Genomic DNA, 13,140 nt, shown 5'->3' on the forward strand with positions numbered 1-13,140 from the left:
CTACCAACTGTATTTCTATGGTCTGAGTATCTGTCTTATTGGCAATACAGCTGTGTGAAATTTAGCCCCTTCTCATGCTATCTGGCCAGAATATGCACACTAGGTTTAGCAGCTAATCTCCCACACTTCCAACCTCTTGTTTAAAAGCTTCTGTTGAACGGGAGTCCATCACCTTCTGTGGGAGCTTGTTCCACTGTTGAACAGTTCCATGGCCAGAAAGTTCTTCCTGATGTTTAGTCGGAGTCCCCTTTCTTGTAACTTGAATCCAGTGGGCAATCCTAGATGGACAAGGAATCTTACCTGCTCTCAGGGGCCAGTCTGCTCTGCTTGTCTCAGCGGCATAGCTATCTGCTTGGGTGCCAGGGGAGAGGGGGGGCGGGGTGAGGTGCCCGCAGAGCAAGGCACGCCACAATCCCAGGGCCTGAGCCCCATTCTGCTCCAAAGCCATGCAGGCCCGTGTTGCTTTTTCGGGCAGTGCGGAGCCTGCAGGTGCCCGAGCCACCGCATCACTCCCAGGAGAGACAAGTGGCTCGGGCACGGTAAGTGCCGCCCCCCGCGGTGTGCCCTCTGCCGCCCGCCGCCCGCCTCCCCCCCCCCAGCTACACCTCTGGCTTGACTGTGGGCCATGTGTGTGTCCTCATCCTCACCTGGGGAAAATCCTTGGCATCTTGTCCTCCAAGCGTTTTGATTCAGCCTTCTCTCTGAAGACTCGGCCCATGGCTTCTCCCCCTCTGCTCTCAGTACTGGCATTGCCACCCTCCGGTGCCTCCCACCCAGAGTGGCTGTTCCTCCTAGGTGGCCTTGGGCTGGAGCTCGTCCCCTACTCAGAAGGCTGCCTGGGGCCCCGGACGGAAGCAAGGTGTCTCCCAAGGAGCTTCACAGACAGGAAGGGGAAAGGGCTTCTTTTGCCCGGCCTCCCCTCACCAAGCCTGCTTCTGTGTCTCTCTCTGCCTCTGCTTGGCAGGTGGAGTTTGTAGTCGACCCCTCGGTGAATCCTGGCGACCCACTGGTGAAGAGCGCGATTGAGCAAGTTCGCTTCCGAATCTCCAACTCAAGCACCGTGAACAAGTAGGTGGCGGGAGGGAAAGAGGGTGGTGGGGGCTGCAGGAGGGCATTCAGAACTGGGCAGCTCCCTCCCTCCCTCTCTCCTCCACCCCCTGGTGATTTGGGCTGGTGGACTGAGGTCTCTTATTTATTTTATATGTAATGTTTGTACTGCTGTGTCCTAGAAATACATTGCAGTGGTTTACAACAACAAAACCATGCAGTAAAACCATTAAAAGTTGAAATCAAAAGAATTAAAAACAAACAGCAGTAGACCATTGGTGTGTGTGTGCTCTTAATGGCCTGCCTAAGCCTGGTGGAACAGAAAAATGGAACAGAAGGTGCCCACTGAATCTAGTGGCAGGGGGTTCCACAGGACTGGGCCAATGACATGAGAGGCTTGGTTTCTTTTCCCTCTGCCACCCATTCCCATGACACTTATCTAGGGGAGGTGCTTTCCTCCTGTCTGCTTCCTGGTGGGGGGAGCCTCTCGTGGGGTTTCTAAAACGCTTTCCAGTGCCCTAGAGCCACCAGTTGTCCCCCGTGTGGCACGAGGACGGTGGGAGGCAAGTGGCTGCCGAAGAGCCATGTTCCTAGCTAGATGTTCAGTGAATATTGTGGTGTTTCTGGGGACTGAGCATTGGAGCCTGCAGTTCCCTAACGCTGGTGCCTAGCTTCACTTCCCCTTCATCACTGCAGGATTAAAGTCCCACAGACTCCAATGTCTCAGGAGAGTCTGGACGAAGGAAGCCAGGAGTCTGGAGTTGGGGCTGCCCTGAGGGAGATGGAGGGCTGCTCCTCTCCTTGCAAAGCGGAGGCGGCTGGCAGAAAGGCGCGCGCTGCCAAGCTAAGCTACCACCCGGTTGCAGGTAAAGCCCTTTCCCGCTTGCTGTTTCCGGCTTCCTGAATGGGGGTGGCGGGCAGTAGCTCCTGCATGGGTCTCTCCAACGCAAACCCTCTGCTTCTCTTCAGTGCCAGGCCTTGGCCGCTCCCTGGGCTTCCTCCCCAAAATGCCTCGCTTGAAGATGGCCCACCTGTTCCTCTGGTACTTGGTTTATGGGCATCCTCTCAGCGCCCAGCAGAGGAGGTGGAGCTGCAGCCAGGAGGCAGCGGACAACCTGCAAGGCCTTGACGCCAGCCTGCCTGGCGGGACGGAAGAGAAGGAGCCGGGAGCAGCAGCCGGGAGCCAGGAAGGCGGCGAGGCGCCAGGGGGCCAGACGGGTGAGGAATCGGGAGCGGGAGGGCGCAGGACCACCAGGAAAACAGTCCCAGGGCGTCAAATAAGGGCTCTCCTAGGGCTCTGCCGGGGCAGCAAAGGGCTTTCACAGTGCTTGCCGCTGGTATATGGTTCCATGGGAAGATGCACGTATGAGGGGCATCCTCTGATTTCCTGACGACTGGGCTTGGTTCAGCAAGGGAGGCCTCCAGGTGATGCAGCAGCAGCAACACTGTGGACTCTGGGCTTCCCCAGTGCCTCGTTGGGGATCAGTCACAGGGAGCCACCTGTGCCCTCTGCCCAGCTGTGGAGCCACCTGGGCTGCGACATCTTGGAGGGGCAGGGGAAGGATTCAGGAAGCCCTCATGGAGCTTGCTCTCTTCTTTTTCCGCCTCTTCCCTCTAGCACCAACCCCAAGTCGGAGGGCCCCCCCCCCATCCACCTTTACTAAACAAGGGCCCTTCTCAGCTAGTGTCACCTAGGAGCTGGAGCAAATTCTGACATTCCTGTGGCACACAGTGCAAAAGAAATGAGACGTGACCTGAGTATATGCATTTCAGCCTGAATGGTGGTGAACACAAGCTGTTCATGAACATAAGAACAACCGTGTGGTCCATTTCTTCCCCTATCCTGTTTGCACAGTGACCACGTTATAAAGTTAGCAGGGGGCCGGTCCACTGTCCCTCAGACCTTGTGGGGAGCCAGACTATATTTGGGGTGGGGGGGAATGAACGAATTCCTATGCCCCACAAATAACCCAGAGATGCATTTTTTAAAAATAAATCTTTATTGAGATTATTATTTAAAATGCATCTTTATGCAGAGATGCATTTTAAATAAAAACACACATTCTATTCATGTAAAAACATGCTGATTCCCAGACCGTCTGCAGGCCGGATTGAGAAGGCGATTAGGCCGCATCCGGCCCCTGGGCCTTAGGTTGCCTACCCATGAGTTAGAGGGAGAAAAGCTTTTATCTGTCCACTTTCTTCACACTTTGCTTTATACATCTCTATTGTCTCTTCTTCCTCAACTTTATACTTTCCCTCCACCCCTTTCATCCCTTTGGTGCCTCTTCTCCCCCAGAGCTCCCCCCAGTGTTCCACACCAGAGATACATGGGCTGGCCTGAATCTCCCTTGAGCACCCCGTGAGAACAGTCTTCTCTCTTTCCCTTGCAGTGTACGTGGACGACGCCTCGTGGAAGCGGCACGTCCCTCCTCTCCCGCTCCACCGGGAGTTTGGCCACGGGTGGGCTCTCGTCAGCGACATCCTCCTCTGCCTGCCACTGTCCATCTTTACCCAGATAGTGCAAGTCAGCTACAAGGTGCTGGGCTTCAGTTCAGGGACTTCTCTCAGCCGAAAGGCAGCCGCCCCTTAGGGGGCTTCTGCACCCAATTTCCCGTCAGTTCTGCTGTGGCTACAAGTTGCCGCCCGATCCTTTGCAGGGTTGGCAGTTAAATCCTTTGGTCACGGGGGGGGGGGTAAAAGCTGCTTGCCACACCCACGGGCACCGCTAGCCAAGGCCACGGGCGAAGGTCCTGGCCAGCCTCCTTTGGGGACCTTCTCAGCTTCCCTGCTGCGGCCACAGCCTTCCTTGCAGTCGTTCTGTTTTTCAGCAAAATATCCCTGGGCTTCGCTTAGGAAAAGCAGAAAGTTAGCCAGACTTAAGTTACATTGAAATTTAATTCATAATTTTTAGATAGATAACCTGGAAGATTATTTAAATGATCCCCTGAAGAAACACATGTTGATCCGGAACCTTCCAAGATCGATCCGCCAGAAGCTCCTTTACAAGAGGTAAGCATCTTCAGCAGGTGTCGATTTGGGCAAAGGGTGCGATTTCAGAATAGCGGAGAATACCGAACTTTTCAAAGGTCCAGCTCCACGAGCTTGGAATCCAAACCTGGGCAAGATTAGAGCAGCGCGAATCATTCTCTAAGAAGGTCGAACGGGCGTGTGATTTGATAAGATCTGCCCATGTCAAACCAACATCACTCTCATCCTCTGGATAAGGTGAAATTTATGAATGCAACTGAGAGCAGAGAGAAAGCTACTAAGCAAGAGCTGCAGTAAGATGAAGGGTTCAGAAAGGATCAGGGAGTCAAAGGCACAAATCAGGCATTGTGAAAGAACATCTCACTTTGTGTCTTGTGTAAAACATTCAGCAAGTTCTCTTGGTCCTGCCTCTTTCTCCTCTTCTTCCACCCCCAACTGCATTATAGAGGGCTTTGTGATCACAGTGTTCAAGTCAGGAGCACAAAGACGCCCAGCTAGACAGCCACCCACCGGTGCCCCCCCCCAGCCTTCCTTAGAGAAAGGAGAGGGAACCGATTCGCTGCTTTAGCCCCTGTTGACCCAGAACGTCGTCTTGTGGGCAGAGGGATGGCTCTGACTTTCAGAGGTTTCCTTGGTGGTCTGTTTGAAGCAGCTCTGAAATAAAACTGGTGGCCTGTATACACTCACCGACCCCTCCTTGGACCCAGGTCAGAATGTCTTGAGCTGGGACCCAGGGAGGGCTATAAATATTCCACAGGACGGTTCAAGCTGTTTGAATATGGGATATGTCAGAGAATTATGCATATTGGGAAGCTAACTGACAAAAATAAGTTGATGAATCTCAAGTCCTTAATCTCTTTGCTACAGGAGATACATCTTCTCAGTAGTGGAAAGCCTTCAGCGGCTGTGTTACATGGGGCTGGTTCAGTTTGGACCCACAGAGAAATTTCAAGAAAAAGATCAGGTAAGGTTACGGCTACGTATCTGTACCTCTGCCGCTTGACAGTCAAAGCAGCTTACTTTTTTAAAAAAAACAACAACAATGCCTACAGGAGTAATGAGGGAAAATTCCCCTGTTCCCAGTGGGGAAGGAGACCACCAGGTGTGGGTTTTGCCTGCCTCCTGCCCCACCAGACTTGCAGGGTCACCAGATGCACCTGGGCAGGTAGAAGAGGCTCCAGCCCCGTCCCTTCCCTGCATTGCCCCGTTCCCAGGAGCTGTGCTTGCCTCCCTGTGTTTCTCATCCAATCTCCTGTTAAACATTTGTGTCCTCCTTGTTGAGTAACGAGAGAAACCCTTTCCAAAAGAAAAGTGTTTTAGTCTGCGGCAGCAAAAGAAGGAAGCACTCTAAAGAGCAACCTGTTGTGGAAGAAAGATTTGTGGCCTGGAGTCTGCTTTGCCCTATGTTGCCCTCTCAACCTGGGTGGAGAGGGAGAAAAATGCCAGCCCTTGAGGCCAAATAGGAATGAATTGCAAGGAATGCACCCTGTGGCCGCTTAGAGACCACTGGTCCTGCTAGCTAGGGATCATGGGAGTTGTAGGCCAAAAACATCTGGAGGGCTGGGGTTGAGGAAGCCTGGCTTAGAGGTTTGCAAAAGAACCAGAGTGCCTGTTCGCAACAGCAGCAGCATTTGACAGCAGCCAAAGCGCCCTAACATTGCTAAGCAGTTAACACCTCAAGGAGGCAGAACAGCCTATAAAAGTAAACGTGGCGTGTGAATGTCCCAGTTTGCTCCTCTAGTGCAGACTTTGCGACAGTCAGTTTGCCACTTTTGGAAAAGGGAAGTGGTTGCAAAGGTGTGACGCCCATCTTGAGCCAGGCTGCGCGGCTCTGTGGCCGTTCCCTTCCCCATCTGTCTCTGGAGCTGCGATTGTTCTTTCCCCAAACACTTGGTTGCAGCTGAAATGGCCTTGAGTGGCTGCATCATAATGCTGGCCAAACAACGGAGCCTGGCCCAGGGTGGCTTCACAAGGCTTGTGAAGATGCCCCTGATTCTTCAGCCCCGTGTGTGTGTGTGTAAGGAGAGCACTTGGCTGCTATCCAAACACACAAGGCTATCCCAGTTTTGGCTTAACTCCCTAAATCCCTTGAGTCGGTCCTTGCTCGGTTGCTTTGCCCCTGAGCTTTTGTGGGTGTCTTGCAGGTCTTTGTCTACCTGAAGAAGAACGCTGTGATTGTGGACACCACTGTCTGTGAGCCCCACTACAACCTGGCTCAAAGCAGCCGCCCCTTTGACAGGCGCTTGTATGCTCTGAACACTCTGCAAGACGTGGAGAACTTCTGGTTTGATCTGCAGTGCGTCTGCCTCAATACGCCACTAGGTACAGAGCCAGACTCACTAGCCGCTGCCTTCCTGCACTGATGGCCCCTTCCTGCCTCCTCTCCTGCCATATCCTGCAGCTCTCAGCTCCTAGCCTCTGGCCACCCGCCCACCTCTGCAACCTCTGGCCCATGGCAGGGTTGCTGCTGCTGCTGCTGCTGACCTCCTCCTCCTCCTCCTCCTTTCAGGAATTGTCCGCCACCCCCGTGCCAGGAGGGGCGGAGCGCAAGCCAGTGAGGCTGGCACCACCCTGGACGTGGCGCTGGAGCAAGAGTCGGCAGCCCACAGGCACAACCTTGAGCGCAAGTGCGCCATGCTGGAATACACCACGTACGTCTCCTTTCCTCTGTGGTTGCTTGCTAGGAACGGGGCGTGTTGCAGAGTTGGGGTTTTGCTTTGGCAGGGCAGAACACACCCAGGGGTGGAGGGTGACTCCCATCCGCCAGCGGAGGCAGGGCTGGTAAAGGGCTCCGGCAGGGAGGAAAAGAGGAGCCCCCTAGGCTTTCTCCAGGTCTTAGCTGATCAGATCTGAGACGCAGGGGCTTAAATGCTCCTTGAAGTTGCGCTGAAATGGACATTTATGTGTCCTAGAAGAGAAGCGCTGTTGAGCCCTTTCTGTGCAGATTCGCGCTTCTTCTAATAGGAGTGCAGCAAATAGGATCAAAAACAATGTAAAAGAATCTTCCTACTCTCCTCCTTTTAAAGGCATTTCTTTATTTGCCTTTTCAAAGTTAATACAGAAAAGGCCCAGCACAAAAACTAAGCTGTGCTGCAGCTACTGCTGTCTGGAAGAATCTGAAGAAGTGTGCATGCACACAAAAGCTCATACCAAGAACAAACTTAGTTGGTCTCTAAGGTGCTACTGGAAGGATTTTTTTTTATTTTGTTTCGACTACGGCAGACCAACACAGCTACCTACCTGTAACTGGAAGAATCTGGCACCCTTTCCTGAAGTTGGGTTAGCAGCATCAGGAAGTGAGAGGAGTAGGAAGTCACTTGGAATCATAGAACTGTAGAGTTGGAAGGGACCCCCAAGGGACATCCAATCCAACCCCCTGAAATGCAGGAATCTCAGCTAAAGCATCCATGACAGATGGCCATCCAACCTCTGCTAAAAACACCTCCAAGGAAGGAGAGTCCACCATCTTCTGAGAAAGTTCTTTGTAAGGTTTAGTTAGAAATTGCTGGAATAGTTGCATGACAGAACCAAACCTCCACCCTGGTCCTAAGCAGCGCAGAGCTGGCCTTTGAGGATTCCTGGGCTAAGCTGTTCCCTTCACAGTGCTTTTCCCCCCCCTTTAAGAGGACGCCGAGAGGTGGAGGATAACGGCACCATTCCTGGCGACGGGCTCGGTGCTGGTGGCTTGGATTCCAGCTTTTACGGCCATTTGAAACGCAATTGGATTTGGACCAGCTACATTATGAACAAGACCAGGAGGGTGAGTTTTTATTCCCAAACAATTCTTTTTAAAAACTGCCTCCCCACCCCAAAATAAATACCTTTTTAAACAATGCAGGCAGTTGAAGAAATAAACCGGATTTTTTTTTAGCACAAGCTGCTCTGTGCTGAATTTTGCTTTGATGTGCATTTTATTTTTGAGAGGGAGAGAAAGACCGCTCCCAGAAATCACCTTTTCAGCTGCCTGTATTTTCGGTGGCTATAACTGAAACTTATTTCTGAACAGTACCAGTGTCGTCTGAGCACTGAAATCAAAGGATTGTGAATGTTATGTGTGGCTTTCGGAGACTAAACTGCCTGCCGCCCCTGTGAAGTCGAAAGGACATTCTGCCCCCCCAACCTGTTTTGGACAGGGGGGGCACAGCATCGCAACCCTCTCTTGACTCCGCAGTAGCAAGAGCAGCCATGCGCTTTCCCAGCACGGAGACTGCTGTGTCCTTAATGGGCAAAAGCTTCTCTAAGAACCTGCTTTGTGCAGGATGCCCTCTGTTCACTCTGCAGCCCACATGCAATGCCAAATCCACACATTTCCCCCGGTGCTGCCACCCGGATTCCCCCCTCCTGCTCACTCCCAGTCAGGGTGGATTTGATTTAAATCAAATGGATTTAAATCACGATTTAAGTCACTACTCAGTAAGACTTGATTTAAATCATTTATTTTTTACAGAAAGACTCATTCTTGCTGGTATAATCTTAATATTTACAACCAGATGAAGGTTTCGTTTTTGGAATAATAAAATTTTCAGAGTAGTTTTTACAGTTATATCAAAAATTACTCATTTGGTTATACTGTTAGAAATACATAGACAGATAATTATGAAATTATTGTTTATATTTGGACAACTTTTCTGCTGTACTTTATTGAAAGGAGAAAAACAATCATTTCCATAAAAACAATTTAAACACTTTATTTAACTAAAACAATAACATTATAGCATGTATCAATGTTTGTTAACTGAAGTGGTTAAATGATTTAGAAAAACTTAGACGAGTTTTAGTACACATGAAAAACTGAAAACTAATCATTTCCTGATGAATAGCTTTTGGACTATAATGTACCGGTAACTTAAATAGAAAACTATCTTTAGAAAGATTTTTTTCCTCCAAAAGCATTTTATTTAAAAAATCTGATTTAATTTTTTAAAAATCCGATTTAAATTTTAAAAAACCATTTTTTTTATATTATTATCAGCCCTGCTCCCAGGGCTCTTCCGCAGCTGTTAGGCTCCTTTTTGGTCAGCTGAACGCAGATGTGGAGCTCAGGTTTTGCAGGTGACTGGCAGGTGCAGCCGAGCTTGGCTAGGAAGCCAAATCCTCTCTCCAGTCTGAGCTTGAACCACCTGCGGCCTTTGCATGGCTGGTAACCTGTGTGCTTTTCCGTTAGGAGAACGCTGCTGCTGAAGCCGGGCACACGGTCAGACTGCAGACCTTCCTGACCAAGCGCTCCCTGCCGCTGAGCACAAGAGGTAATGGGGCTGGGGGCTCCCCTGGATGTGTCCGAGGGTGGGGTGCACAGAGATGGCTGTGCATGGCTCCTACTCCTGCTGGGGATTCGGGGGGACGACCCAGCTCTTGTGGCCATTGTGGGAGCTGTGAAGCTGGTACAGGTCCAAAGAGACTGGTATCCTGGACAGCCCTTGCTGCAGAAAAACACTCTATGGAGCTGGGCAGCGGAGACTAGATGCAGGGTGACCTGGATGGCGGCTAACAGATTGAGGTTGAATCCTGACAAGACAGAAGTACTGTTTTGGGGGACAGGGGGTGGGCAGGTGTGGCGGACTCCCTGGTCCTGAATGAGGCAACTGTGCCACTGAAGGACCAGGTGTGCAGCCTGGGAGTCATTTTGGACTCACAGCTGTCCATGGAGGCGCAGGTTCATTCTGTGTTCAGGGCAGCTGTTTACCAGCTCCATCTGGTAAGCAGGCTGAAACCCTCCCTGCCTTTAGACTGTCTCACCAGAGTGGTGCATGCTCTGGTTATCTCCCGCTTGGACTACTGCAATGCGCTCTACGTGGGGCTACCTTTGAAGGTGACCCGGAAACTACAACTAATCCAGAATGCAGCAGCTAGACTGGTGACTGGGAGCGGCCACCAAGACCACATAACACCGGTCCTGAAAGACCTACGTTGGCTCCCAGGAGTTTCCGGGCACAATTCAAATTGTTGGTGCTGACCTTTAAAGCCCTAAACAGCCTCGGTCCAGTAGACCTGAAGGAGCATCTCCACCCCATCATTCAGCCCAGACACTGAGATCCAGCACCGAGGGCCTTCTGGCGGTTCCCTCCCTGTGAGAAGTGAAGTTACAAGGAACCAGACAGAGGGCCTTCTCAGTAGTGGCGCCCGCCCTGTGGAACGCCCTCCCACCAGATGTCAAAGAGATAAACAACTATCCGATGTTTAGAAGACATCTGAAGGCAGCTCCGTTTAGGGAAGTTTTTAATGTGTGACATTTTAATGTATTTTAATCTTCGTTGGAAGCCGCCCAGAGTGGCTGGGGAAACCCAGCTGGATGGGCGGGGTACAAATAAATTATTATTATTATTATTATTATTATTATTATTATTATTATTATTATTATTATTATATTGCACTGAGACATTTTGGTGGCACCTGGTGCTCCTTTTGAGGATCTCCAGTGGGTGATTCTGAGCCACTCAGTAATTTCTATGGTTTGCCACTGCCCCTCTCAGGAGAAGTCGGATCAAATTAAGCCTTACAGACCTCCCCAGGTGCTGAGATTGGCAGAGAGGGCTCTCTCGGTAGTTCCTCAGAGGTTCAGCGGGTGGTGGCCCAGGGCCTTCTCTGTGGTGGCCCCTGAGGTGGCAAACTCCGTCCCCGCAGAGGTGCGCCTGGCACCTTCACTGCACAGCTTCCGGAGAATGTTGAGGACGCATCTCTCTACCCTGGCTTTTTACACCTCAGGTGCATATTTTTGGCACGCGCCATATTTTGGTGATTGCAAGATGTTGTAAAGTGTTTTTAATACTTGTTTTAATGTTGTAACCTGCACTGGCACCTTTGAGTGAAGGGCAGGTAATGCATAAATAAGTAAATAGTAGTAGCTCAAAAGCTAAGACTTTTTAACAGTATGTGTGTGTGTGTGCAAGACAGGGTCGCAATTCTTGGAATGCGCCTGGGAGAGTCTCTTTAGACCAGCACCTGACATTTCCAGTTGCTGCCTCCCCAGACAGGCGGCGTTTCTTGCTGGTGCAGGATTTCCTTGTTGGTTCCCAGGTGGCGGCGGCGGCGGCAGCAGCTCTCTGTGGGGAGACGGGCTGCTGGGTGCGGAGCCTGGGGTGCAGAAGGAGGACCTGGAGGTCGGAAGGGAAACCACGCTGAACAGAAGCCAGAGAGTGAGGGGCGGAAAGAGCCAGAAGAGGAAGCGGCTTAAGAAGGACCCGGTGAAGAAGACTAGGAAAAGGAGGAAGAAGAGAGGTGGCCTACCTCGCGGGGGGGCGGGGGGGGGGGGCAAGCTGCGCATGGCACTCGCTGGCCAAAAGCCACTTAGTGCTCCGAGCGCCATTTTGGTCTGGATCAGGCTTCCTCAACCTCTGCCCTCCAGAGGTTTTGAGACTACAGTTCCCATCATCCCTGACCACTGGTCCCACAGATCCAATGGGAGCTGTAGGCCAAAAACATCTGGAGGGCCGAGGTTGAGGAAGCCTGGTCTGCATCTTCCTCTTCCTTTGAGATCTAAATGTCCTCCTAATGGCTTGGGGCAAATCCTCCTGCCTGCCTTTTGGGGCTGCTGGGCACGGGGTGTGGGGTGTGTGGCTGTGCCCTGGCCTCCCATAGCTGTGGGCCTTGGATGCCCACCTGCCCCCCACACAGTGGGAGAGGGAGAGCCACGAGCAGCTTGCTCACCACAAGTTGCCTCCTTTCCTTTTCTAAGAGGGGGTCGCCGGGGGGAAGAGGAAAAAGCCGCGCTACCACGACGAAGCGGACCAGAGCGCCTTGCAGAGGATGACCCGCCTGCGCGTGACGTGGACCGTGCAGGAGGACAGCCTGCTCATGCTGTGTCGCATCGCCAGCAACGTCCTCAATGCCAAGGTGGGCGGGGGTGGGAGGAAGCTGGTCTCAGCAGCGAGGCTGGGAGGGGGCGACTTGGCAGCCAGCAAGTGGGGAGAACAAGGGGGGGGTCTCAGGCCTCGACTGAGCGGGGGCTCCTTTCTCTTCTCCCCCGCCGCAGGTGAAGGGGCCGTTTGTCTCCTGGCAAGTGGTCCGAGACATCATGCACAGCAACTTTGAGGAGTCGCTGGACAAGACGTGCCACTCGGTGGGGCGCAGGGCCCGCTACATCGTCAAGAACCCCCAGACCTACCTCAACTACAAGTGAGACGCTTTCCTCGTTTCATAAGCTCTGTTGGAAATTTTGAGAACAGTTACCAAACGCAGAGTGTCGTCTCCCAAGACAAATAACGTGCAGGTGTTAAGTCTTGCATGCAGTCGTCCACAAACGTGGAAAACCTTTTAGCATTACCAATTCAGCAGCTGCCCTCGGGGTGTACTTCAGTCTAAAGCATTAAGGTGATTTCTCCCTGGTGGCTGCTGCAGCTGAGACACGAGGGGAGATGGCTGTGCCATTTATTGTTAATGAACGATATAAACCGAGACCAAACGGAGTCACACCCACCTTTCATTGTTAATCCTCTTATCACCCTCTGGTGGCGAGTTCAGCATTTAGTAAGCGCTCTTTCTGAGCTTTTGAGGCTGCTGCGGCTTTGAAATTATTATTATTATATATATCTATATCAATATCTATCTATATCTCCCACCTTTTTCCCTGACAAAGGGACTCAAGGTAGCTTACAACTAAAATAGAAACAGCTAAAATCACCAGGGGGAGGGGAAGCAATCATTTAAAAACCATTACTACTACTACTACTACTACTACTAATAATAATAATAATAATAATAGTAATTTTAATATTTGTACCCTTCCCCTCTGACTCGGTTGCCCCAGCCACTCTGGGCAGCTTCCAACAGATAAAAGAAAACAATAAAACTTCAAAACATCTATACAAGAGGCATATAGATATGTATTTGTTTATTAATACGTAGAGATCATTGCATTGAAAAGATCACAGCACCAGCCCTTTGGTCAGTCTGTGGGATCAAAAAGGGATTCTTCACCTGCCAACAGATGAAGAGCAAGGAGGGAGCCAGTCTGGCTTCTCTGGGCAGGGAGTTCCCAAGTTGCCTGGGAGCAGCCACCACCAAGAAGGCCCTCTCCGTGTCCCAGTGTCGGGGGGGGGGCGTGTTCTGTCCTTTGCTGCCTTGCCTGCTCTCAGGGCATCCTTCAGGGCTCCCTCCCTCCTGGGG

The 13,140-nt window shown here is 51.6% G+C and overlaps 1 protein-coding gene across 1 annotated transcript in view; it reads left to right on the top strand.

Annotated features, from left to right (window-relative positions):
- GTF3C1 (general transcription factor IIIC subunit 1) overlaps positions 1-13,140 on the top strand; it is a 35,735-nt gene that overhangs the window by 11,715 nt on the left and 10,880 nt on the right. Inside the window, exons 13-25 of the mRNA XM_033166507.1 lie at positions 965-1,068; positions 1,744-1,913; positions 2,017-2,265; positions 3,420-3,586; positions 3,962-4,059; positions 4,906-5,002; positions 6,183-6,360; positions 6,548-6,689; positions 7,663-7,798; positions 9,203-9,284; positions 11,053-11,253; positions 11,711-11,868; positions 12,008-12,150. Of these exons, the coding sequence (XP_033022398.1) occupies positions 965-1,068; positions 1,744-1,913; positions 2,017-2,265; positions 3,420-3,586; positions 3,962-4,059; positions 4,906-5,002; positions 6,183-6,360; positions 6,548-6,689; positions 7,663-7,798; positions 9,203-9,284; positions 11,053-11,253; positions 11,711-11,868; positions 12,008-12,150 (1,925 nt within the window). The remainder of the gene's footprint in view (positions 1-964; positions 1,069-1,743; positions 1,914-2,016; positions 2,266-3,419; positions 3,587-3,961; positions 4,060-4,905; positions 5,003-6,182; positions 6,361-6,547; positions 6,690-7,662; positions 7,799-9,202; positions 9,285-11,052; positions 11,254-11,710; positions 11,869-12,007; positions 12,151-13,140) is intronic.

This window comes from Lacerta agilis, chromosome 13 (assembly GCF_009819535.1).
Source record: "Lacerta agilis isolate rLacAgi1 chromosome 13, rLacAgi1.pri, whole genome shotgun sequence".
In the NCBI taxonomy this organism is placed as follows: domain Eukaryota; kingdom Metazoa; phylum Chordata; class Lepidosauria; order Squamata; family Lacertidae; genus Lacerta; species Lacerta agilis.